This window comes from Gossypium hirsutum, chromosome A07 (assembly GCF_007990345.1).
Source record: "Gossypium hirsutum isolate 1008001.06 chromosome A07, Gossypium_hirsutum_v2.1, whole genome shotgun sequence".
Classification (NCBI taxonomy): domain Eukaryota; kingdom Viridiplantae; phylum Streptophyta; class Magnoliopsida; order Malvales; family Malvaceae; genus Gossypium; species Gossypium hirsutum.
In genome coordinates this window covers 40,766,090-40,793,538 of record NC_053430.1, presented here as the reverse complement: position 1 = coordinate 40,793,538, position 27,449 = coordinate 40,766,090, and the positions used below count along the sequence as shown (strand labels likewise).

Here is a 27,449-nt window from a genome sequence, read left to right as displayed (position 1 = left end):
GAACAAACCATAGCCATGGTGGCTCTCAAATTTCAGCAGCTAGGTGGAGAAGATGAGCTGATTTTTGTCTTCATTTTCCCATTTTATTTCATTAATTAGCCAAATGACCAAAACGAGAAAATTGCTCTCTAAGAACTTCTAATTAATAATCTAAAACAATTTCATGAAAATTACTTCTAGAATCCAAGTTTTGCAATTTATTCAATTTGGTCCTTATTTTCCAATTGGACACCTTACTTATAGAATTTCTTCATGAAACTTTAACACATGCATATTTTCATATTTTAAACCTCATAATAATCATATAATAAATATTTCAACGTCGAATATGTGGTCCCGAAACCACTGTTCTGACTAGGCCCTATTTTGGGATGTTACATGTAGTGGACCTTATAGGAGTGGCAGACTGATTACAAGGAGAAGGTACACAGGCTACTTATGAGGATTCTTCTTACTGACTGTAGAATAAGAGTGACCAATAGGAGAATTTATGTTAAAGTGGACTGAACAGGAACTTGCCACAGTAGATAATCTAGTTGGCCCTGATGAAGGAGCAGAGGGATGATTCAGAGGAATAGGTGCTGCAACCAAAGGAATGTGAAATCTTTGATGAACAGACCTGATGGAGTCCAAGGTAGATTGTGAAGAAAAACCTTGCTGAAATGGAAATTGGGATTCATAAAAAATAACATGTCGAGATACAAAGACTCGACCATCTTTATCAAGGCACTTATAGCATTTTTCATTGGTTCCAAACCCAAGAAAGCCACACCTCCTTAACTGAAACTGAAGCTTGTGTTGGTGAAAGGGTCGCAAATAAGGAAAGCAAGTACAACGAGTTCAAAAGGAAAAAAAATACACTGTTTGTGAAGAACTAAGAGGCAGTTTGTGAGATTTGTCTAACTAACAAGCTGAACATACATGAGGCAAATAGCTATGTTTGAAAGAAACATTACAAGCTCTCAAAACATGAGCAAGTTTGTTATGCCATAATGCAGGAGATGAAGATAACTGAGCATTGCATAAAAGTGCTGAGTTGGATTGCGGAGCAGCAATAAATTTGTTGAAAGAAGCCCGAGACACATCAAACCTGTAGAGACCATTATGAATTTGGTCCACTAGAAGAGTTTTCCCTGTCTGAGTATCCTTCACAAAACATAGATAAAGGTGAAACTCAAAATAAACTGCATTATCCCTTGCAAATTGACCTACAGATAGTAAATTCTTACAGACTACAATGGCCTAAATTCATGATTATCAGAACAGTGGTTTCATAACCACAAACCCAATTTAAAGAGAAATTTATTTTAATATTTTTGCATGAATATTGATTTGATAGAAAAATTGTATGAAAATATTGATAGAAAAATTTTACTGATTTAGTAGTTAGTTAGAAAAAGAAATTATTGAAGAAATTAGGTAAAAACAAGGCATCAAGACCTTGATCTCGTAAAATCGAGTAAGAAATATTTTTATAAATATGTATAAAATGTTAGTAATGTAGTATTAAAGTTTCGTTAGGAAATTTTAATATTTGGGTAGTCAATTAAATGAAAATGACTAAATTGGAAAAAAGGTGTAAAAGTGGCTGAGATGATTAAATAGCTTAAGTGTTTAATGAGAAAGGATTTAAAAGGAAATTAGACCTAAAATTTTTTTGGGTTGAACGGAAAGGGCATGAAATCAACAAGAAAATGGATGATTTAAAGGCAAAATTGGAATATTGGATAATTAACTAAATAAAATTGGGACTAATATGGAAATATCTAGATTTCTTGTGATTTCTCTTCATTCTCATCAGCCAAAATGTGATAGGAGGGGTTTTTTAAAACTTTTATTTCATAATTTTTGCACCAACAGAGTTAATCCTTGCCTTTTTCTTTTAATTTTTGTGTTTTTAAGACTTTTACAACTAGGTCCTACTATTAAATTAATTAGTTTTTTTATTTCATGGATGAAATTGAAAGTCACCATGGTTGAGTGCTGTAAGTTTATGATGAAATAGTATGAAATTGAAGGTTTAATTTGTTTATGAGATGATTTTATTAGGTAATTTCAATAGAAATTGTTTTTTAGGACCTAATTGTGAAAAATTTTGGAATTAAATTCTAGTACTAAAATTTTGATTCCAAAGGTTATAAAGTAGTTTAAAGTGATAAAATAAAGTGTTAATTGAGAAAAATCAGCTCAATTGAGAGGTTAATTGAGCAGGGACGAAACTATCATTTATTAAAAGCTGAGGGGGAAATGGTAATAAACATATTGCACTAAAACAGTTTTGGATAGCAGAAGTAGGCTAACTTTGAAAAATCACCATAAATTTTGGAAATTGAATTAGAGGATTAAAAAATATTAAATTAAAGCTTATTGAGTCTAGTTTTCCCTAAAAGAAACGGTATAAGAAAGGAAATTTTAAATCATGAGATATGATAAATTTTGTAAGACAATGTCAGAATGAATTAGGGGTTCTCCTATCCTGACTTTGGAAAATCATCAAAACTTTGAGAAACATAATTAGGGGTTAAAATTTACATTTTTAAATTATTAACGAGTCTATATTCAATAGAAACAAATGTAAACATCATCAAAATTTTTTACTAAGAGATAATTAATTTTTAGCAAAGAAAGGTCGAAGCTGTCAGACAGCAAAATAGAGTTAAGTTTGAAGATTTTATTGTACTTATTGGCTGAACCAAAAATTCTGAAATTTTTATGGTAGAAAGGTATTTGAGTCTAGTTTCAGAAACATCAAGTGGTTTTTAATTTTGAATTCTGTAGCTTGAGATATAAATAATTTAGTTACTACAACTTAAGTAGACAACTTTGAATGAACCATAAATAATAGTGGAATTATAATGAATGTTACATATGAACATGAAATGTATTAAATTGACGATTAAATTTATTTATTTAGATCTAGAGAATTCAAATACGAAGTTAGATCGAAGAAAAGAAAAAATTCGGGATTAGTAGATTTTTTGTATACGAACAAATATCGATGTAAGTTTGTGTAAATTGGATTATATTCTTAAATGCTTGAAATGTATGTTATTGATGTGGATATGATTTGAATGTTCATTGTATAAAAATTGATAAAACATTGATATATTTGATAAAAAAGGGAAGAAATCTTGGTTGAATGAAAGGAAAATTTGATGGATCTCTGAAAAGGAATTGATGATAAAAAGGATCTAGCCCGAACGGGTGATCCTATCCTGATATAGCCCTCCCGAAGAATATGTATAAAATAAATTCAGCCCGGATGGGTAATCTGAATTAGGGTCTGAATTTAGCTTGGGCTGGAAATTCAAATCCAAGCTCATTAGAGTAATTTTCGTTGTAGGGGATTTAGCCTGAACTAGTAATCCCGATGTAAGAATGAGGTTCACGGGAGTGTGCTCTCTGAAATGGAAATGTGCACACATGAATATAAATTGATGGACCCGAAATTATACACTAAAAGTGTACCTTTGAAAATCCATCGAAATTCTGATAAATTCAACGGGATAAATATGAGAAATAATAAGGTACTAGAAAAATGGAATTGATGAGCTCATCAATCATTAATCTTTGTATTGAACTCATATGATGCTATTTGATTAATGTTTTGGTTGAGTTTGTGTGTGATCACTACAGCAAAACTGACTTTTAGCAGCGTTTTTTTAGGCCTTTAGCGGCACTTTTACAAGCGCCACAAAAAACACCGCTATAGATGGCGCCACCAAAGTTTGCAGCGTTTATTTTAAAAAACGCCGCTAAAGGTCATGACTTTTAATGGCGCTTTTCCCACAAACGCCGCTAAAGGTCATAAATTCAAAAAATATATATATAAAATATTATAAAGGTCATGAAAAATATAAAAATAATGTCCATGATATAAATATAAAAATTTTCTATTAAAATTCATTATCAAATTAAATTTTCTATTAAAATTTTAACTTTAAAACTAAATACAAAAATTAATGAATTTAAATTTAGAATTTAAAATAATAAATTAATAACACAATTAAAATCCAAAGTTAGAACTCAAGTTATCTTAAATATTAAAATAAAAATAAAAATTTAGAATCAAAACTAAAATAAATAATAAAAACTAGATTAAATATAAAAATATCAATAAAATAAGATATTATAATGAAGTTACTTAAATGAAATAAGGACTTAAATCATAACCATATAAAATATAAGATTTGAATATCCAAAATTATCAAATCTAATGTTTACTACAATGTTGCAGAGCACTGAATAGTGGAAAAGAAAGAAGGAAAGAAATACGTTTTCTACTAATTTTCTTCCTATCAGGCCATGGTGGATGGTTTAGACAAACTGGAGGTTACCTTGTGTCTGTGCATTAGATTTGGCGACCTTTTCTCTCCACCCTTTCTGACGAGCTCTTATTTCTCACAGTGCTGTTAATTTCATTTGAGCTGACAGTGCTTCTTCAGCTTTCTCCCTTACTTCTTCGCACGTCTCCATACCCGAATTGCATTTGTCCGCTTCCTTTTGATATTGTGATGCTAACTTCTTAGCCTCGAGTAAAAAAATAAAAACATTTATGTAAAAAATTATAACAATTAAGCATTAGTGACATACAATTAACGATTAAAATAAAATAAAACATATATGTAACAAATAAATTGTTGGTCAGAAAAAGTTGTAAAAAATGAAAAAAGAAATGCAGTCAACTGGCTCACTGTAAACTTAACTGTAGACTTTGAATATGCCATAAAACATAAATAAAACTCAAAATCACCAATATCACCCTGAAATGAAATCATTTGCTAGATGAAGGAAGTGGTTTTTGTTAATGCAAAGGGTTATTACATTTAATGTTACATTCACATCCAAATTACTCTCGGATAAAAAAATTCCACAACATTAATTATCAAGCAATTCCAACCAAAGCAGTTCATCCTGCATACCAAAGCCAGAGTTACTACTTTATCTTATGTAAGTGTTATTTCACAATATTAGTCATTTGCAATCAATCTTAAAATTAGAGGTGATCTAAAAGGCATAGAAAATCAAATGTAAAATTTCTTTGTATTAAGTTATTTTGTTCCATATTCCAATAAATACATCCATCCATGACAAAGAAATAGGAAACTGACCTGTAAAGGAAGCATTGCTCTGTCCTGCATTAATTAAAGATATAACCATAAAATTAGCTTAATTCTGCTGGGCAAAATTGCCCAAAATATTGTCCCTGCATATTTTAATCTGGTGCCGCCAATTTGTTAGGCAGTATTAAAATTTTTTTGTTTTAAATTTTTAAGTTGATATCACCTGAAAAAATAAAGACATTTAACTCTACTATAAAAATCAAATTATTCCCATAATTAATGTTTAAGTTAAATATTTTCATAATTTTTTAAAACTTATAAGATTACGTATCTAAAAAATCCTACATACATGTCCCCATGTCAGTAACATGATGCATCATAAATTTCTAATATTATAGTCTATCTGCTTGAAACTTTTTTAAAAGGGTTTAATAATAAACTCTCAAATCAAAAGGTTAATATAATGAATCATCAATGACTGCAGAATCAAAAGGTTAAACTTTTTTCTCATATTTATCAATTTAATTAAACATCATTCAAATATATATAGATGTATTAATTCAGTAGCAATCTCAGTATTGCTAACAAACTACAATCATCTTCTTTCTTAATGGAAGTAAATGGAAACATATGAGCAAAGTTCTACAGAGCTGTGTAATGTCAACGATGCAGAATGTGAAAAAAGTGATTGCTTTTTATCTCTGATTCTCTTAAGTGTTATCATCATAGCTATGCAAATAGCAAAATTATTTTTTATTAGTTTTTGATCGGTTTGAATATTACCGAATTCTTAGATAATGCAAGGACTGGACAGGCCAACCTTAATTGGTTTTAGTAATACATTATATGTGGTTTAGGTAGTAATATTTTCTCTGCATAATCTTTTTACAAGCTGCAATTGTAGCATCAAAGACTGAAGCCAAAAGGAGAAATTGAATGTCACTTACCCCTTGCAGTTCCTTGGTTCAATGTATTTCCTAGATAAGAACGAATAAACACTGCCGTCATCAACAACATTAATGATATACCTCATTACATGCAGAATTTACAGTATTTAAGCTCCTTTTAAATTTAGAAACCTGCAGGTGGTAAAAAAAATGTAAGAACAGAGGATAAACAAGTGATTCAATAAAAGAAAAAGGAGAAACAAGAAGGAGATTAATTATTGAATAATATTGTAAATTTATCAAATCAGATTTACTATGGAGATACTGCCAAACCTGAGTTCGGAACTGAATCTTGAAACAAAACACTCTTAGTTTTGACTCTACTCGTGGCACTTTCATCAGCTCCAAAAAGTATTGAACATGAAAAATCAAAAACTTGTTCAAAAAGATGGATCAAATGAAAGATGTTATTGGAGAAGCATCCAGGAACTAAATGTTTTAGTTAGAGCTTCTTCATAAAAGCGAATGCCAGAAAATTGTTATCTTGTATTTGCTAAAAATGCTAGATGATAAATCATTGTTCTCCAGCACTTCAACTATCTTCTTAATGTTGAATCAACCAAAATCTAGTACAATAATAGAGATACATTATATGCCCATTCTTTCCTTTTCTTTCTCATTTTTGAATTAGAAAGAACCCATACTACCAATAAGAACCAAGGCAGCTCTAACTGAAGCACAAAGCCCACTTTACCAGAACAGAGATATAAAATCAATAGCCTCTTGCAGTTCCAGCCACTGCTGCCTTTTTAAATTATAAATTGCTCCGAAAATATAGTAGGGAAATATAGGACTAGGTATCAAAAGTACAATCTTCATCTTGGTTTAGATGTCCCCATAAAATGCAAAAAGATAAAAATAATTCAATGCTTAGACATCAATTTCCATCTTTAAACTATGATTTGAAAAGAATCCTTCATGCCAAAGGGTTTTAGAAAGTATAAAGTCTTAAAACTGAGAAAATATTTCAAAAATATTGAAAATAAACACTTAATTCAATATATCAAGAAACAGAACAGGAAACTGTTAACAAGCAGTATAAATTCCAACATCAGTACATGAAATTATAGTCTCTTTTCATTAGAAGAAGGAAGAGAGGAAAATGAAAAGATATTAGAAGAACATGAAGACAAAGACAAATAATTTTCAGAAAAATAGTATATTTTCAGAAAACCATAAACAGATCTAAAAACATTCAATCTATAAACACAACCAATCAGATCAAACAAAAATCTCAATACAACAACAATTTTTTTTCTCAATCCCATATTATATAAGCTAACAAACATTACTCTTAACACCATAAATAGATTCAATCAGCAGGTTATTAGTAAATAATGAACACTGTTGATAGCAAAAATAAGGAAGAAAAATACCTGCACTTGTTAACGAAAATAGCAAGGCCACTAATTCCAAATCCATCGCAGCAAACGAGAACAAGTTCTTTAAACCCTAAAAACGTTCTCCTACATGTTCTCCAGAACCTGGTCCGGGTACGTCGACTGGAACTCTGGGTGACCCGAGCCAGATCCCGTGGCGTTACAGTCCCGCGCCTTGTTGGAAACGAACTCAAGATCCGACGGCGGAGATTGCTGCCACTCATCGTCCTCAGACATTTGCTCCGTCCTGTTGTCTCAGCTATGGTGGATGAATTCAATGCAATAAAATGAAAAGGAAAATGAAGTGTGATTGGTGTAGGTGTATTCACTTGGTGTTGTTGGAAATGGGAAATTTGGGGGCAAATTTTTACTTGGGGATTTAGGGCGCGCAACTAAATTTTCTAGAAGAAGAGGGAGTAATGAGCGGGTACCAAAAAATTAGTGGTCTTTTGCGGCGTTTCCATTAAAAACGTCACTATAGCTCAATCTTTTGTGGTGTTTTTCACGCCACTATTGTTTAATTTTATTTTTTTTATTTTTAACATATATTTTTTAGTTTTTCTTTTATTGTTTAATTTTAATTTTTTTCATTTTTAACATATATTTTTTATTTTTTTCTTTCAAATTTTTTGTACTGAGTTTATCTTTTTTTGGAATTTTGAATATTAAACTTTTTAATTGAAATATGGACTAAAATATTAAATATTAAATTTTTAAGTTTTTAATTTTTTTAATTTTTTAATTTTTTAATTTTTTAATTTTAATTTTAATTTTAATTTTTAATTTTTAATTTTTATTTTGATTTAATGTGTAATTGTAGACGTGAAATTCTAATTGTGGTTTAAATGTGTAGTTGAAACTTTAATTTTGATTTATCATACACATTTAAAAAAAATAAATACATCAATATATTTTTATATTGAATAAATATAAATATTTATGTATGCATGCAATATATAAATATAAAATGATGTTATATCAATAATTGTGTAAAAGAAAATAAAAAAAACGTGGAGACACAAATATATATTTTAAAAAGAGAATGAGTTACAATTAAAAAACGTGGAGACACAAATGAGTGTAGAGGATTTTCGTTCGTATAAATAAATATATATTTTAATTAATCAGTATAGATAAATATTAACATAGTAAAAACAAAAAACTATTAATAAAATTTAAAGGTAAACTTATCATTTAAAACGTTTTCCACGAAATATCCCTTTAATCCATTAAACAATATAACACCTTATTAATATATAAAAAATATTTTTTATCAAAATCAAGATATATATTATCGATAACAATAATTAATTATAGGGTTTAGGATTTAATTATTGAATATGATTCACTTGAGATTAACATACTACATACCCATGGCCATTAAACCTTAAACCATAAAACCCTAGACCATAGTCCTTAAACCTTAAATATTAAACCCTAAACCCAAAAATAAATGTAATCAATATTAAGTATTGCTTCCATATTTTATTATGAACATAAGCTTTTACATTAATATCTATGTATATACACATCAACATCCATGTGATGTTTTTTGGGGTTTAGGGTTTTAGAGTTATAGTTTAGTGTTTAGGATTTTTAGGGTTTAGAGTTTTAGTGTTTTAGGGGTTATAGATTAGTGTTTATGATTTTTGTGGGGTTTAGGGGTTATATAACTTTTAGCGGCGTTTTATTGAAAGCGCCGCTAATGTTCTGGTTTTTAGCGGCGTTTTACCGAAAGCGTTGCTATTGCTCTGGTTTTTAGCGGTGTTTTACCGAAAGCACCGCTAATGCTCTAGTTTTTAGCGGCGTTTTACCGAAAGCGCCGCTAATGCTCTGGTTTTTAGTGGCGTTTTACCAAATGCGCCGCTATTGCACTGTTTTTAGCGGTGTTTTTGGTAAAACGCCGCTATTGCTCTGCATTTTACAATTTTTGTGGCGTTTTTTGATAAAACGCCGCTAAAAACGCCGCTAAAGCCCTATTTTCCTGTAGTGGATAGGTAAATGGTAAATTGAATGGATGTATGAATATTTATTGTATTGTATTGAAAATATTAGGTAAGTATAATTCTTGTTACATGGGCTTACTAAGCACAATGTGCTTACCCTGTTTCTTTTTTCCCTATTTTGTAGTATTAAGAGCTCAGAGATCGGATTGGGTCGGAGACATATCACACTATCAACCTCAACATTTTGGTATATCAAGAAATTTTATTTTGGAAATCAATGGCATGTATAAGTTAATAAAGTAAATGTTAATGTGAAATGAATGTAAAGTTAGCTATTAGTATGGCTAACAAATCTTGGTTTTGGTATGTGATGAGGTTATCTTATGGATATGCATGAATCTATCTTGAAAATATGTTGAATTGGATTGGTTGATTTGGATTGGTCTAGGTTTAAAATTGCAGGGAAGGTTAGATATCTATAAAGGAGTTATATTGAGTTCATAAAAAATTTTTTTTGGGTTTTGCAAAAAATTCCCTTTGGTTTCGATTTAATCCCGGTTTGGTCCCAATGTATGTTTTGGGCTTTGGAGATCCATCTAAGGGACGTTATAACATGTTTCGGTAAACGAAAAATATTTAACTTGTAATAAGAAAAAAATTAATTTGGTAAACTCTGGTAATGCCTCGTACCCTATTTCGATGACGGGCACGGGTAGGGGGTGTTCCACAAACAGTAGATACATGTAGAACATTCTTGAGGCACAAAAGCCTAGGACCAACCAATAAAGAAAAAGAGCTTACATGAGCTATAAAAACAGATTCACTATTTCCCATAGACAGCTGATTTGTACCTGTCTAGGGAGAGGGAGACGAGAGAGTAGTCATGTCTGTAGTAATGTGATTTGTGGTTCCAGAGTCAGGATACCAGGTCTAATCAGGTGATCTTAAAGAAGAAGGTCAAGAAGATTGTTGAGTAGATGAAGAAGGACGATGTGGATGTGAATTACAGTAATGGGACATAAAGGAGCATGGAGGTGTAGGAGAGGAGTAACCTTACCCATTGAAGTGATGATAGTTAACTATCATCGAATGATTAGGACTCACACCATAAAAATTCTCATCAAATCTGTGATAACAAGACTGAACCACATGACCAAGTTTTCCATACAATTGGCACTGTGGTCTGGATTGTGATTAACTCCGACCATTACCACGAGCTTCACCACAAGACCGGCCTCAGCCTTGCTCTTTGTGTCCCTGTTTAAACTTCTAGGAATAGCTGTTAGAGTTTACAGTGTGTTTAGAGTTGTCAATATTATCTTGCTTGGGATGTGAAGCCAAATTGGCTTGTAAAGGAACCTTTGTCAATAAAGCCAGCTGTCGGGCTTCACAACCAAGAAGCATTTTAGTCAACAAGTCAAGAGACATAGGAGTAGCTGAGGTGATCACACAAATGGACTCATATTCAATGGAAAGACCGACCAAGATGATGCTTACTTGTTCTTGCTCAGTAACCAAACTACTAGCTACAATGAGGTTATCACTCAAACTTTTTACTTTGGACAAGTACTCCTTGATTGTAAGATTTGCTTTCTTGAGAGAGTATAGAGCATGATGCATACTCGAAATCTTGATATTGGATTTAGCACCAAATCTTCTTTAAATGGATGCCCAAATCTTAAAATTAGTGTAACACCTCTAACTTGTATCCGTTGTCGGAATAGGGTTTCAGAGTATTACCGAAACATTCAAAACATTTTTCAATTAATTTACATAAATTGCTATTCACTTACCAAGATCATATATATAGTTCCTTATATGGACCTTCAAGGCCCAATACGAGTGTTATAATCAAGTCAGGACTTAATCGAAAACTTTAAGAATTTTTTGCGACTTTTCAAAAATTTTCCTAAGTGCAGGGCTCACACGACCGTGTGATCTGGGCACACGCCCGTGTGCTCTGGGGACATGCCCATATGGTCAGGCCGTGCTCTACACACCCCCGTGTCTCTGCCTGTCTACCCAATTCTGAGCATTCTATTTCTCATTTTCAACATGCAAGGGACACACGGCCTAACCACATGTGTAACACCCCAAACCAGACTTGGACGTTATGGCCGAATCTGGCGATGTCACTTGAGAGTTTTTTTGAAAACGCATCGATACATTAAAATTGTTCCAATTATTATCTTTTACTTAGTCTGGAAAATGTGTTCTCATTGATTTGCTTTAAAACATATCTCTTTTATGCGGAAGCTTAAGAAAAACATTTTAATTTTAGAGAAAAAAACGTTCACTTTTAGAGAAAATCGGATTCTAAATCTTGCTTATCAGTAACAAATCATCAACAAAGTAAAAACCGAATTAAAAACTAGAAAAGTCCAATGTCCCAAAATTTACATCAAAAACCTTCAACACACGTAACCAGAATAGGAAAAGTAGCAGAATACAGTCCAACATTTTACAAGTGGCCACCGCAAGACCTCCGCTACACTGATCCACCTAAAGCTAGGGATTACCTGAACAGATTAAATAGAAAAGGGTGAGTTTTTACAAACTCAGTGTGTAATCCCCGCAGAAAATATACACATAGTACAATATCCGAAATCAGTCATATATTTAAACATAGTTCAGGCCTGAGCCCTTTACGGAAACGGTGTGGACCTTAGCCCACTCAGATACAGAATTAGATACAAATTAGGGCCTTAACCTGTCTCAGACATAACATGTAGTACAGAACAGAATAACTGAGTCCTACCTACCAGCCTCTACACACCAACTCCGTCCAACCCTATACAACATGTGGGGATAAAATCGACCCACCTATCCCTACATACCATGCTGTACCAAAATGCGGCACATAATCAGATAATTACAGCTAGGCTGCCAGATATCAGGCTTAAGAGCCTTTCAGAATACTTCCTTCAAAATGTCAACCCAATCCACATGCAATGCAACATACAAATATGACATGCTAACATGTAATCTATCAGTTCATACAATCAGTTCAGATATCATAATTCATGCTCAATACAAAAAACAACCAATCAGAATACTTGTTTAGGGGTCTAAGTAGCGCTTACCTACCCTACAGTAGGTCCACAGTCGACTTGGGCGACTCGTGCAACCTTACAGATCACTTTAGAAAAATGTGCGTGTGGGCCCACACGGTCCAAAAGGTCGTGCTCGTGTGTCGAACACGGCATTGCTCCGTCATCACATGGCCGTGTCACTTGCGTACAGCCTGGCTCATCAATCATATGGCCGTGCTATGGCTCACAGCCTTGCATACGGCCTACCACACGACCGTGTGGCATCGACAAATATTTTTTAGCTTTTGTCAATTCTCATTTTCTGTGTTTTTGTGTACACACCTAGAATCATTAGAAGCTAATCCGAACTTTGAGCACTCCCGAACCTAAATATTGATAAATATATATTCAATTAATCGCTTAGAAACTGAATTCATCTAACCCCAAAACAAGGTAACCATCTTTCGAGTGATAAGCTCTTACCTTCTATCGATTAGTAAAAATTCCACACCCTTAGAACGTCGATGAGCGATAACCAGCCCTTCGATGAGCTCCTAATCACCAAATGAATCCTTAGTAACCTATCAATTAATAAATTAAAACACAAAAATGCACCTTTAACTTACCAAATGTGCAACCGATTGAAGAATAACAGAAACGATTGAAAAGGGAAGATGAAAACGGAAAGGAAAGGGAAAACAATAGGATTTCCGGTAGCAAAAGAAGAGAAAATGACAGAGTCTTTTGGGAAGAGAGAGAAATTTCAGTAATGGGAAATAAAATAAAATTTCGATAAGTCCCTAATCCCCAATTTACCCCCTCACTTGCCCACTCAAACTCCACTACTCAGAATCCAATTTTACTCAAACACTCCCACGGCCTCCAGCAAAAACAATTCCTTTGCTCGCACAGAGATTCAAACTCCAGACTTCTAATAACTTAACACTCAACTTAACCACCAGACCAATAGGCCCAGTCTGTTATATTTTTACACACTTTTCCTTATAAACCTACTGACCAAAGTAGGGATTTATTCATATAAAAACAAGGATTTTTCCCAAGCCAATGCTTGAACTTGAGACCTCTCAGCCACACCCAGAACACTTAACCATAGAAACAGATACTCAATTATGTCATACATGGACAAAAATAAACACATAAATTTTGGGGCGTTACAACTCTACCCCCTAAAAGAAAATTAAGGCCTCAAAATTTTACCTGATTAGAATAGATGAGGATACTATTGAAGCATCAAATCCTCTGACTCCCAAGTAGCCTCCTAAGTGCTATGATTCTGCCACAGCACCTTCACCAAGGGAATAGATTTCCTTCGTAAAACCTTAATCTTGCGATCTAAAATTTGAACCAACTTCTCCTCAAATGTCAGATCTGGCCTAACTTCAATCTACTCCATAGGAATAATATGCGTAGGATCAGAGCAGTAACGTCTCAACATAGAGATGTGGAACACATCATGAATCCGATTCAACTCTAGAGGTAGCTCTAACTAGTAGGTAACTACCCTACATGTTTCAGAATTCGATACGGCCCGATAAATTTAGGGCTTAGTTTACCCTTACGACCAAACCTCAGAACCTTTTTCCATGGCCAGACCTTGAGAAAAACGAAGTCTCTTATCGAATACTTGATATCCTTTCTCTTCAGATTAGCGTAAGACTTCTGCCTATCAGATGCTGCTTTAAGTCTATCCCAAATTAGTCGAATCTTGTCCTCAGTCTCAGAAACCAATTTCGAACCCAGTACACGTTGCTTACCCAACTCAGTCCAGCACAAGGGAGTACGACATTTACGATCATACAAGGCTTCGTAAAGTGTCATCTGTATAGTAGACTGGTAGCTGTTATTGTAAGCGAACTCCACTAATGGCAAGTACTCCTCCCAACTACCTCAGAAATCGATAACATAGCTCCTCAACATGTCCTCTAGTATTTGAATCACCCTCTCTGACTGACCATTTGTCTGAGGATGGAAAGCAGTACTGAAGTATAACCTTGAACACAGAGCCTCATGTAACATCTTCCAGAAACAAGACGTGAAATGAGGATCCCTATCAAAAATGATCGAGGTAGGTACCCCATGTAGTCTCACTATTTCTAACATGTACAGCTTAGCCAAATTCTGTAGAGAGAAGTCTATCCTAACTGGGATGAGGTGAGCAGATTTGGTCAATCGATCCACGATGACCCAAAAAAATCCTCCTTAGTGGATGATAGAGGCAACCCACTAACGAAGTCCACCGTTACTCGCTCCCATTTCCACAACGATATCTTTACTGGCTGTAGCAGACCCGAAGGTAGCTGATGCTCAGCCTTAACCTGCTGACAAGTTAAACAGCGAGCAATGAAGTCAGTAACTTCACGCTTCAACCCTGGCCACCAGTACAACTCTCGCAGATCTCGGTGCATTTTATTCCCGTCGGGATGCATGGCATAAGGACTACTATGCGCCTCTTTCAGAATTGACAGTCTCAAATCCCCATCATTCAGTACACAAATCTAACCACGGAAACACAATACCCTACCGTTGTTAATCCCAAAATTAGTAGTAACACCACTCTCAACATGACAGAAACGCAACTCAAGAGACTTATCCCCCATCTTTTGTCTCTGATCCGATCAATCTATGTCGGTGTAACCTAAAGTTATGCTAACAAACTCCTATCGTTTAAAAGACTAAGTCGAGCGAACATCACTATCAGATCGGTTATGGCTCTACGACTCAATGCATCGGCCACCACATTGGCCTTACTAGGATGGTACTCAATGGTACAATCATAATCTTTAAGCAGCTCCACCCATCTACCCTGCCTAAGATTTAACTCCTTTTGAATGAGGAGATACTTGAGGCTCTTATGATCAGTGTAGATAGTACACTTCTCACCATACAGATAGTGCCTCTAGACTTTCAGAGCGAAGACTATTGCTGCCAAATCCAAATAATGCGTCGGATAATTAGCCTAATGAGTCTTGAGCTGACAGGATGCATAAACAACCACCTTTTCATCTTGCATCAGAACACAACCCAGACCCACATGTGATGCATCACTGTATACCACGAAGTCTCTACCAGGCTTAGGCTGTATCAAAATAGGAGCTTGAGTTAAAATGGTCTTGAGCTTATCAAAGCTCTTCTGCTGTGCATCAGTCCAAACGAAAGAAACTCCCTTACACAAAAGCTTAGTCATTGGAGTTGCAATTAAGGAGTACCCTTCTACGAAGCGTTGATAATACCCTGCTAGCCCCAAAAAGCTACGGATTTCAAACACATTATTCGGCTATTTCCAATACAACACAGCCTCAATCTTACGAGGATCAACATGAATTCCCTCAGTCAAAACCACATGTCCCAAAAAGGTTACTTCTTGAAGCCAGAACTCACACTTACAAAACTTCGTAAACAACTATTTCTCACAAAGAGTTTGTAGTACCACTCTAAGATACTCATCGTGTTCATCCTCAGTCTTAGAATACACTAAGATGTCGTCGATGAATACCGCTACGAACTAATATAGATAGGGCTAGAACACTCGTTTCATCAAATCCATAAATGCCGCTGGTGCATTATTCAATCCAAAGGGCATGACTAGGAACTCGTAATGTCCATAATGAGTCCTAAATGACGTCTTATGCACATCGGCCTCCTTAACTCTCAACTAATGATATCCTGATCGCAGATCGATTTTAGAAAACACAGAGGCCCCTCTGAACTAGTCGAATAAGTCATCTATCCTCGGAAGTGGGTACTTATTCTTGATCGTTAGCTTGTTCAACTGGAAATAGTCGATACACATCCTTATTGTCCCATTTTTCTTCTTTACAAATACAACTGGTGCTCCCCACGGAGACACACTGGAACGAATAAACCCACGATCTAATAGCTCTTGAATCTGAGCCTTAAGCTCCGTGAGCTCCTTTGGTGCCTTTCGGTAAGGGGCGATAGACACCAGAGCTATACCCGAAATCAATTCAATCCCAAACTCCACCTCTTGGCTCGAAGGCAACCCTAGTAGTTCCTCAGAAAAAACATCTGGAAAGTCCTTTACGGTTCTGATGTCCTTAACTAAAGAGTCCCCAAAACCAGAGATACTGACGTAGGCCAAGAATGTCTCACACCCTTTCCTCACTAACTTTTTCACTACCAACACAGAAATCACATTCGTCAAATAGTCACGTCGTTCTCCAATCACGACTACCTCGTTGTCCTCCTCAGTCCTTAAGACAACCCTTTTGGCCACACAATCCAAACTCACCCGATGCTTAACCAGCCAGTCCATTCCCAGAATTAGATCGAACTCTTCAAACAGAAGCTCCATTCGATCAGCCAGAAACATTATCCCTTGAACCTATAGTGAAACGCCTCTATACACTCTACTAACCCGAATAGATTTCACCAAAGGACTTAACAAAGTTACCTTACTATCAGAACTCTCGACTGAAATCCCCAAAGTCTCAGACATAAAACTAGCTACATATGAGTCTAAAGAGCCTATGTCTATCAGTGCAAGATAAGGTACATTAAATATTAAAAATGTACCCGTGATGACGTCCAGAGCATCTCTGTCCTCACGACGACGAGTAGCATAGACCAAAGTAGGCTGCCCCACCTCAGTCGGTCTAGTACCTCTACCCGGTGCTCTCTGTCCTCAGCCCATGTCGTTACCACCCCTGGCCTGACCTAGGCCCCTTGGGGGCTGTTGAACAACTCTTAGTGGTCGGGAAATACCAGTACCCGTACCTTGCATCTGATCGATTCTTAGCGATCAATCTCTGATACGATACTCAGTAGAGCCACATTTTAAACAAGCCCCACTAGTCCTCTAACATTTTCTCGGATGGCGTTTACTATAGTGCCCACAAACTGCCACCCCAGTAGGTGCAACAGGAGGCCCAACTCTAACTGGTCCATCAGCTCTGGCCTTTTTTTTAGGCCTCATCCCAGAACTCGACGGCTCCAATTCCTTCTTATTCATTCTATTCTCTAGGTTTTGGCGCTCAGCGTGCTTAACCTCCTCGACGATCTTCGCATTTTCAACTAAAGCAGAAAAATCATGCTCCCTCTGTGGAGCTATCAAAACTCAAAAACTGTCCCTGAGACCATCCCCGAAGCATATACAACACTCATACTCAGTCGCCACCATGTCTCGCACATACCAGCTCAATCTCAGAAATTCGGCCTCATACTCAGTACTATACGGCCTCCTTGGGTGAGATTAGGGAACTCACGTTTCCTTGCGTCAATGTAACTGGCCCCCACATACTTACTCTGAAAAGCCATCTTAAAGTAATCCCAAGTCAATCTGTCGGGCTAAGTGCCCTCCTTAACTGTCTGCCACCACTGATACGCTTCGTCGCAAAGCAGAGAAGCAACCCCCTTTAGTTTCTGCTCAGAGGTAAAATCCAAATCATCCATGATCTTCTCCATAGCCTCCATCAAATATTCAGCCACGTTAGGGGTGACTCTAGTAAGGCCCCTGAACAACATAGCCCCATTTGACCGAAGTCGTTCCATAACCAACCCTCAGCCCCCAGCTCTAGTATTGGGCCCAATAACCCTCTCTAGAATCCGCAACATCACTTGGGATAGTGCATCGTCCTCAGCCACATGATCATGAAACCCAGTCTCTATAGTAGGTGAGACCGTCATCTCACTCGTATCAAGATTAGGTAGATTTCCAGATGATGAGGACCCAGCTTGAGCCCCTCTACGGCCTCTACCACGGCCTCTTGTACCCCGTCCGTGAGTACCTTGTGCGCTCATCGTATATTACGAGTTTATATGTATTAACATTTTTATGCATTAGTTACAGCTCCGGTATTTATTAGCAGATGTTTTATGCAAGGCAGTATCAGAAATTCAGAATTCGCTATCGCAAATCGCTGTTTTACTGCAATTTTCAGTTTACACTACCTAGGGTGTTTTCAATATAGCATACTACGTATTGTTGATTCAAAACATACTAGTAGTATTTTCAGATAAATCTTAACAGGGTTTTAGAACACTTACAGGATCGGCATAGAAGACTCACTCGGTGTACCATATTCTCAGTCAATATATTTCAACCTATTGAAAATCGTTTCTTTAAAACCAAATTTAAAACCCAACTTGCAGTCGAGTTTTGCAACCTAGCTCTAATACGACTAAATGTCACACCTTAAACCCGGCCTGAACGTTATGGCCGAATCTAGCAATGTCACTTGAGAGTGTTTTTGAAAATGCATCGATACATTAAAATTGTTCCAGTTATTATTTTTTACTTAGTCTGGAAAATGTGTTCTCATTGATTTTCTTTAAAACATATCTCTTTTACGTGGAAGCTTAAGAAAATCATTTTAATTTTAGAAAAAAAACATTTGCTTTTAGAGAAAACAAAATTCTAAATCTTGCTTATCAGTAACAAATCATCAACAAAGTAAAAACCGAATTAAAAACTAGAAAAGTCCAAAGTCCTAAACATTTACATAAAAAACTTCCAACACACATAACCAGAATAGGAAAAGTAGCGAAAAATAGTCCAAACTTTTACGAGTGGCCATCGTCGAGACCTCTGCTACACTAATCCGCCTAAATCTAGGGATTTTTCTGAACAGATTAAACAGAAAAGGGTGAGTTTTCACAAACTTAGTGTGTAATCCCCACAGAAAATATACACACAGTACAATATCCAAAATCAGTCATATATTTATACATAGTTCGGGCCTGAGCCCTTTACGGAAACGGTATGGACCTTAGCCCACTCAGATACAGAATCAGATGCAAATTAGGGCTATAACCCGTCTCAGACATAACATGTAGTACAAAACAGAATAACAGAGTCCTACCTACTAGCCTCTACACACCAACTCCGCCCAACCCTACACACCATGTGGGGATAAAATCAACCCACCCATTCCTACACACCATGCTGTACCGAAATCTGGCACATAATCAGATAATTGCAGCTGAGCTGCCAGATATCAGGCTTAAGAGCCTTTTAGAATACTTCCTCCAAAATGTCAACCCAACCCCCATGCAATGCAACATACAAATATGACATGCTAACTTGCAATCTACCAGTTCACACAATCAGTTCAGATATCGCAGTTCATGCTCAGTACAGAAAACAGACAGTCAGAATACTCATTTAGAGGTCTAAGTAACGCTTACCGACCTTACAGTAGGTTCACAGTCGACTTGGATGACACCTGCAACCTTACAGCTCACTTCAGAAAAATGGGCTCACATGCCCATATAGCCTACCTGTGTGGGCCCACAAGCCCATGTAGCCTACAAGGCCCAATTTGGCCTTGGTCGTGTGGATCACATGGCTTGGCCCAGAATCCCACACGCTCGTGTGGTTCACCCTTGTGGGCCCACACGACCTAAAAGGTCGAGCCCTTGTGTCGCACATGACCTTGCTCGGTCATCACACAGCTGTGTCATTTACACATGGCCTGACTCGTCGATCACATGGCCATGCTGTGGCTCACAGCCTTGAACACGGCCTACCACACGGCCGTGTGGCATCGACAGAAACATTTTTCTACTTTCGCCGACTTTCATTTTCTGTATTTTTGGGTACACACCTAGAATCGTTAGAAGCTAATCCAAGCTCCGAGCACTTTCAAACCTAAATATTGATAAATATATGTATTCGATTAATCGCTTAGAACTGAATTCATCTAACCCCAAAACAAGGTAACCATCTTTCGAGGGATAAGCTATTACCTTCTATCGATTAGCAAAAATTCCACGCCCTTAGAACGTCGATGAGCGATAACCAGCCCTTCGATGCGCCTTTAATCACCAAACGAATCCTTATTAACCTATCAATTAATTTTTCAAAACACAAAAACACACATTTAACTTACCGAACGTGCAACCGATTGAAGAACAACTGAAAAGGGAAGACAAAAACGGAAAGGAAGGGGAAAACAATGGGATTTTCAACAGCAAAAGAAGAGAAAATGGCAGAGTCTTTTGAGAAGAGAGAAATTTCGGTAATGAGAAATAAAATAAAATCCCGATAACTCCCTAATCCCCCAATTTACTCCCCCACTTGCCCACTCAAACTCCACTACTCAGAATCCAATTTTACTCAAACACTCCCACGGCCTCCAGTAAAACAATTCCCTTGCTCACACAGAGATTCAAACTCCAGACCTCTAATAACTAAACACTCAACTTAACCACCAGACCAGCAGGCCCATTTTGTTATATTTTTACACACTTTTCCTTATAAACCTACTGACCAGAGATAGGGATTTATTCATATAAAAACAAGAAATTTGACCAAGCCAATGCTTGAACTTAGGACCTCTCAACCACACCTAGAACACTTAACCATAGAAGTAGATACTCAATTTTGTCACACATGCACAAAAACAAACACATAAATTTTTGGGCGTTACAACTCTACCCCCTAAAAGAAAAGTTTGGCCTCGAAATTTTACCTGATCAGAATAGATAAGAATACTGCTGACACATCGAATCCTCCAGCTACTAAGTAGCCTCCTAAGTGCTATGCTTCTGCCATAGCACCTTCACCTTCCTTAGTAGAACCTTGATGTCGCAATCTAAAATCTGAATTGGCTTCTCCTCAAACATCAAATCTGGACTAACCTCAATCTCCTCCACAGGAAAAATATGCATAGGATCAGAGCGGTAGCATCTCAACATAGAGACATGTAACGCATCATGAATCCGATTCAACTCTGGAGGTAGCTGTAATTGGTAGGCAACTAGCCCTAGACGTTTTAGAATTCGATACAGCCCAATATATCTAGGCTTAGTTTACCCTTGCGACCAAACCTCAGAACCTTTGTCTGTGGCGAGACCTTGAGAAAAACAAAGTCTCCTATTGAATACTCGATATTCTTTCTCTTTAGATTAGCGTAGGACTTTTGCCTATCAGATGCTCTTTCAGTCAATCCCGAAGTAGCCAGATCTTGTCCTTAGTTTGAGAAACCAATTCCAGACCCAGTACATGTCACTCACCCAACTCAGTCCAGCACAAGAGAATGCAACACTTACGACCATACAAGGCCTCGTAATGTGCCATCTGTATAGTAGAATGGTAGGTGTTATTGTAGGCGAACTCCGCTAATGGCAAGTACTCCTCCCAACTGCCTTAAAAATCGATGACACAACTCCTAAACATGTACTCCAGTATCTGAATCACCCTCACACCCTTTCTTCACTAACTTTTCTGCTACCAACACAGAAATCACATTTGTCAAATAGTCACGTCGTTCTCCAATCACGACTACCTCGTTGTCCTTCTCGGTCCTCAAGACAACCCTTTTCACCGTACAATCCAAACTCACCCGATGCTTAATTAGCCAGTCCATTCCTAAAATTAGATCGAACTCCCCAAACAGAAGCTCCATTAGATCAGCTAAAAACATTGTCCCTTGAACCTTTAGCGAAACGTCTCTATACGCTTTACTAACTCGAACAGATTGCCCTAAAGGACTTAACACAGTTACCTCACTATCAATACTCTCAACTAGAATCCCCAAAGTCTCAGACACAGAACTAGCTACATATGAGTGTGTAGAGCCTATGTCTATCAGTGCAAGATAAGGTACATTAAATATTAAGAACGTACCCATGATGACGTCTGAAGCATCTTTGTCCTCATGACGACGAGTAGCATAGACCAAACCAGGCTGCCTCGCCTCAGTTGGTCTAGCACCTCTGCCCAGTGCTCTCTATCCTCGGTCCATGCCGAAGCCACCCCTGGCCTGACCTCGACCCCTAGGTGGCTGCTGAACTACTCTCGGTGTCTACATAGTACCAGTACTCGTAGCTTGCATCTGATCAATTTTCAGCAGACAATCTTAGACACGATGCTCAGTAAACCCACATATTAAACAAGCCCCAGTAGTCCTGCAACATTCGTCTAGATGGCGTCTACTACAGTGCCCAAAAACTGCCACCCCAGTAGGTGCAATAGGAGGCACAACTCTAACTGGCCCATCAACTCTGGCCTTTTTCTTAGGCCTCATCCCAAAACTCAAGGGCTTCATGTAACACCCCTAACCCTTATCCATCGCCAGATTAGGGTTACGAGGCATTACCCATCAAATTACCACTCAATACGGTCATACAATTCAATCATGCACATAATAATATTAACTACTTTACAATAATTTTTTTAACTAAGTTTAACCAAATATAATCATGCATTTTATTTTATTCCAATACATGCGCATATTATACTTAATATGCAATATCACATGGCAAATAAACCAAAACACATTCGGTATAATCAACCTCACCAAATGATCAAGTATAAAATTTTTAAACATCAATGTCATGTACTCATTTTACCTAATTAATATAAACCATTTTAAAAAACATGCTACTAATCAAAGTATAATCAATTTACAAATTTAATAATCAAGCCAATTCATATAGATATATTTATTCATCTCATGAATTATTCGGTTAACACAATAATCTAAATTAAACTATTTCCACGGCATAGTAAACACATATATTTTACACAAATAATCTTTATAATAAGACCAATACAACAAATTTAACATTAACATTTTACTAAAAACTTGACTAAATGATTTAAACTATCATTGCCAAATCACAAAGTTGATTATAATCATCATATATAATTTCATCACATAACCGAATACACAACACTTTATAAATAGTTTCCAAATTGATTCATATATCAAACACACCTCATATAAGTACCATGAAACCTAATTCCCCACATGAACATATATCATGATCAAATCTATATAATCATAAACATTATTTCTAGCCGTTTGGATTCGAACCTATAAAGCCAATTTACAACCAAATATATATCCATCATTTTACCTCATCACCAAGCCATATTATACAATCATCCAGCACATATTATACCACATTTGATACTTCCAAAATAAGTTTAAGTCATAGCCACATACACTCTAACTTTAACATTATAATCAAGCCATTTTCGTATGGCTATATATATAATAAATATACAAACTTCAAAACCAAATATATCAAAACAAGCCTATACATGCCACATAACCAAATCTCAAAGCATTACTTACCAAAATGATAACCGGATAGTGTGATGATGTCTCCAACAACTTCCAACTCGAGCAATTCACTGAAACTCTAAAGACATAGGAAAAACACACAGAGTAAGCTTCGAGAGCTTAGTAAGTCATAAGCAAATAAATAACTCAATATTAATATCAACTTAGTTTAATCAAACTAATTTATACAATTTTACCTTCTATGTACAAATTTTATCTTGATCGAATATACATGTATCTATTATCAAAATAACATACCCTTTTAAAGCCATATTATCAATGTATATATAACCGAATATTTAAACTTTTGTATACATATCTTCATAAAGCAAACCATAATAACACATATATATACATAATATGTGGTCGAATATATATTTTACAATTTCCAAATATGAAAACATATACATTTCATTTACAAAATCACCTATACTGTAACAGCCCAAAATTGACCCTAGTCGGGAAGTGGTTTCGGGACCACAAAACCGAGTTACAAGGAAATTTATTTTAATTTTAATTGCATATATTAAATGTGGTAGTGTATGTGTGGAAGTAATAAAGGTCTAAAATTAGCCTTAGGAATGTGGATTTTCATGAAAGGACTTAGTTGAGAAATTTAGAAAAGATGATAGATAAATTGAAAGGATTAAATAATAACAAGGTGAGAAAGTTTGGGTTTGCATGTCAAGGTGCCCAATTCTTGATAGGTGGCCGGCCAAGCATGGTTCCATTCCTCCAAGTTTATGTTGTTTATTATTTAATATTGGTAAGTAGATTAGAAAATAAAAGAAGTGAATTAAAAAGAAAAAAAGGATGAATAAAATAAGGGAGGAAGAAGGAGTGTTCATCCTTTTCCTTACCACAATAGCCGTACCTAAAGAAAGAAAAAAAGAAGAAAGTGAAGCAAAGGCATTCGGCCTTTTGAATGAAGAGGAGGTTAGTAAATTTTGTTAATTTTTCTTTTGAAATAATAGTTGTTTGGGTTAATCATCACGTTTTTCTTACCTAGCCATACTAAAATTTCGAATTTAGAGTGTTGGATGGAGCTTTCGGTTATGGTATGTGTGAGAAGAACTTGATTTTTTCTTACCTTTAAGTTTTGATGGATAAAGAAACAAAAGGTTGTTGATGAAAGAAATTAATGTGTTAAGAGATTATATGAAACTTATTCATGTTTATGTATGTTATATGCATTGAAAATGGTTGATGATTTTGGAGGTGATTAGCTTGAATCGGCCATGGTATATCCATAAACACGATCTATGCTTGTTATGTTACTCATGGTTAAAACAATTCGGCTATGACATTCGGCCATGGATGGTTGTATTTCTTTGATGTCGTTTTTGATGATTTAGGGTATTGAGGGTTGATTATAGATGAGGTGAGTTTCTTGATTTAAAATTTGATGGATGTTAAGCTAATTAGGCAACCAAAGGTTCAATATTTTTGCTATGTGGTCATATGTGCATTTCGGCCATGGTCTTTGTTTGAATTTGAGATTTGTAATGTGATTTTCCTAAATTGTCTATGAATTTTTGGTTGTTGATTCCATGGTAATGGTATATTGAATCCATGACTTGAATCCATGAAAATTTAGTAAGGTTGCATTCGGCAACTTGCTTGGAATTAAAAATTGATGTCTAAGCTTAGGTGATTTCGATGATGATATATATATTCATAAGTATATTTAGTTGATTCGGCTTTGGTAGTTGCATGAGGTTATTAGCCGAATATACTAACATACATATACATGTGAAATTGGATTGTAAATATTTAGCAAGGTGGTTAAACTAGTTAAATTATTGATTTAGCTCAAGGAGTTAAAGGAGGTGAATCGAGCAAAGGCAAAGAAAAGGTTATCGAGTAGCCGAGTTGGAACCGTCTTACCCAACACGAGGTAAGTCATTAAGCATGTAGTTGGTGTTATTTCAAATGGTCATAATGTTTATGTATTGATGCTGAATGGAATGAATAAATATACATATATATATGCATGTACGTATATGATGATGAAATTGTTGAATGAAAAGAAAAGAGGTAAGATGTACTGAGTTGTTGATCTCGGCACTAAACGTGCGGGATAACCATTTATGACCATGAGATTGGTGCTAAGTGCGCGGGATTAAATTGTATAGCACTAAGTGTGCGATATGACTATGTTGCACTAAGTGTGCGAAAAGAATATGATGCACTAAGTGTGCGAATTGACCATGCGGCACTAAGTGTGCGAGTTTGACTATGTAGCACTAAGTGTGCGATTTGATTACGTAGCACTAAGTGTGCGAGTTGATTATATAGCACTGAGTGTGCGGGCTCAATATACATTCGTGAATCATTATGGACACTATGTGTGCGACACTATTGAGTCGATCGCGGACAGCGGATCGGGTAAGTGTCTTGAGTACATGGCTAATAGGTGCTATGCTTATACTTGGTGTTGAGCTCGGTAAGTTGAACCTATGTGACAAATATACTTGAAGTCACGTACATAAAATTTATCGTAGAATGGGTGAAAGGCCGTTTAGTTGTATGTTTGTAACGAAAATAAAATGATTTATGAAAATGCCTCGAATATCCTATTGATGAGTATGTGGATTGTGAATGCATAAATTGGTATGAAATTGAATCGATAGGTTGGAGGAACTATGGTATGGTTCGGTATGGATGGAGTAAATTGTCTCGTTCCATTTTGTTTCCTCTTGTGATAATGTTATTGATGGATGGTAGTGCATTGCTTTTGACTTACTGAGTTATAAACTCACTCGGTGTTTCCTTGTCACCCATTATAGGTTGCTTGGACTCATCTATTTTTGCGGGGTCAGGCCGTCATCGAAGTCATCACACCGGATAGCAAGTTTTGGTATTTTCTTCTTAGTTGGCTTAGAAGAACATTTTGGCATGTATAAGCTATTACGTTGTGTTTGAATTTTGGCATGTAAACTTTAAGCCATGTGAAAATGGCACAAATGTTCGATTGAGTTGGATCAAGGGTAGGCATGAGATGGACCTAGTTACTTTCGTAACAGATGCTGGCAGCAGCAGTGTCATGAGATTGAAAAATCACTAAAAATAGTAGGAGTGGAATTAATTGATGAATAAATTATGTAATCGAAGCTCGATGAGTCTGCTTTCATGAGGAAGTAACGAAAAGATCATATGGGCAGTATATTAAGAGATAATCAGATTATTGTGGGACAGGGTCAGAACGGTTTCTGGATTCCCTGCTCCGACTTTGGAAATTCATTACAAATTAACCAGAGATAATTAGGGGTCGTACCATATATGTACAGATTCCTCTCTGAGTCTAGTTTTCATAGAAACAAACGGCATCAGTATTGAAGCCCCGTGCAGGGAGATATCCAAGTCGTAATGGGCAAAGGTCAGTGTAGTCGGCCCCTGCAACTTGGGAGACTTTGACTAATAAACTGTACTAATTGGCCCGACCAAAAATTCTAGAAAAAAATACATAGATGGACACATGAGTCTAGTTTTTGGGAAAAATTACGAAACTGATTTTCGAGTTACGAAACTCAAGATATGATTTTTAAAACGACTAGTACACAGATTGGGCAGTGTCTGGAAAATAAATTTTGTAAGGGGTTAAAGTCAATTAACACCTCGTGTTCGACTCCGGTGTCGGTTTCGGGTTCGGGGTGTTACATATACTTTTCATTTGGCCAATTATAGATTTTCCTATTCATATATACTCTCATTTATGTCTTGAATACATAAGTAAACCAAATGTATACTTTCACATATACATACATATAATTCACATTAACATGTAACATTTATATAATTAATTCGAACATTCCACTTGCCATAATTTCAAAATTTAGTATGAATACATACCTAAGCCTTTTAAATTGATTTTTCATGCGTCAGAAAATAGCATTACATAACATTTTTATCACGTATCTTTTATCCAATTTACCTTCATTTCAAATAAGTAAACCACATTCACATACCTGATCACTTTAGCTCATTTAACACATTTGATTACTTTTACCATTGTTCACATAAAATTTGCT

General features: G+C 35.9%; 2 protein-coding genes across 16 annotated transcripts; both read right to left on the bottom strand.

Moving 5' to 3' along the window:
- Window positions 1–4,169: 4,169 nt before the first annotated feature.
- Window positions 4,170–7,830, bottom strand: LOC107952886 (formin-like protein 19). 15 transcript variants are annotated; one of them, XR_005930708.1, is made up of 4 exons: window positions 7,387–7,818; window positions 6,011–6,040; window positions 5,112–5,220; window positions 4,170–4,530 (listed from the first exon to the last, which is right to left on the bottom strand). XR_005930708.1 is itself a non-coding variant. In XM_041118075.1 (4 exons), the coding sequence occupies exons 1-4, from the start codon at window positions 7,430–7,432 to the stop codon at window positions 5,047–5,049; spliced, it is 234 nt and encodes a 77-aa protein (XP_040974009.1). In that variant the 5' UTR covers window positions 7,433–7,818; the 3' UTR covers window positions 4,170–5,046. The 15 variants fall into 15 exon arrangements, 6 of the variants coding, with proteins under 6 accessions (XP_040974009.1, XP_040974007.1, XP_040974006.1 ...); XR_005930707.1 differs by having other exon boundaries at window positions 6,011–6,142; window positions 6,284–7,817; XR_005930709.1 differs by lacking the exon at window positions 7,387–7,818 and adding an exon at window positions 6,284–7,380 and having other exon boundaries at window positions 5,112–5,135.
- Window positions 7,831–20,878: 13,048 nt separating this feature from the next.
- On the bottom strand, window positions 20,879–21,425 carry LOC107955803 (uncharacterized). The gene is made up of 3 exons (XM_016891601.1): window positions 21,362–21,425; window positions 21,184–21,317; window positions 20,879–21,088 (listed from the first exon to the last, which is right to left on the bottom strand). The coding sequence occupies exons 1-3, from the start codon at window positions 21,423–21,425 to the stop codon at window positions 20,879–20,881; spliced, it is 408 nt and encodes a 135-aa protein (XP_016747090.1).
- Between the last annotated feature and the right edge of the window lie 6,024 nt (window positions 21,426–27,449).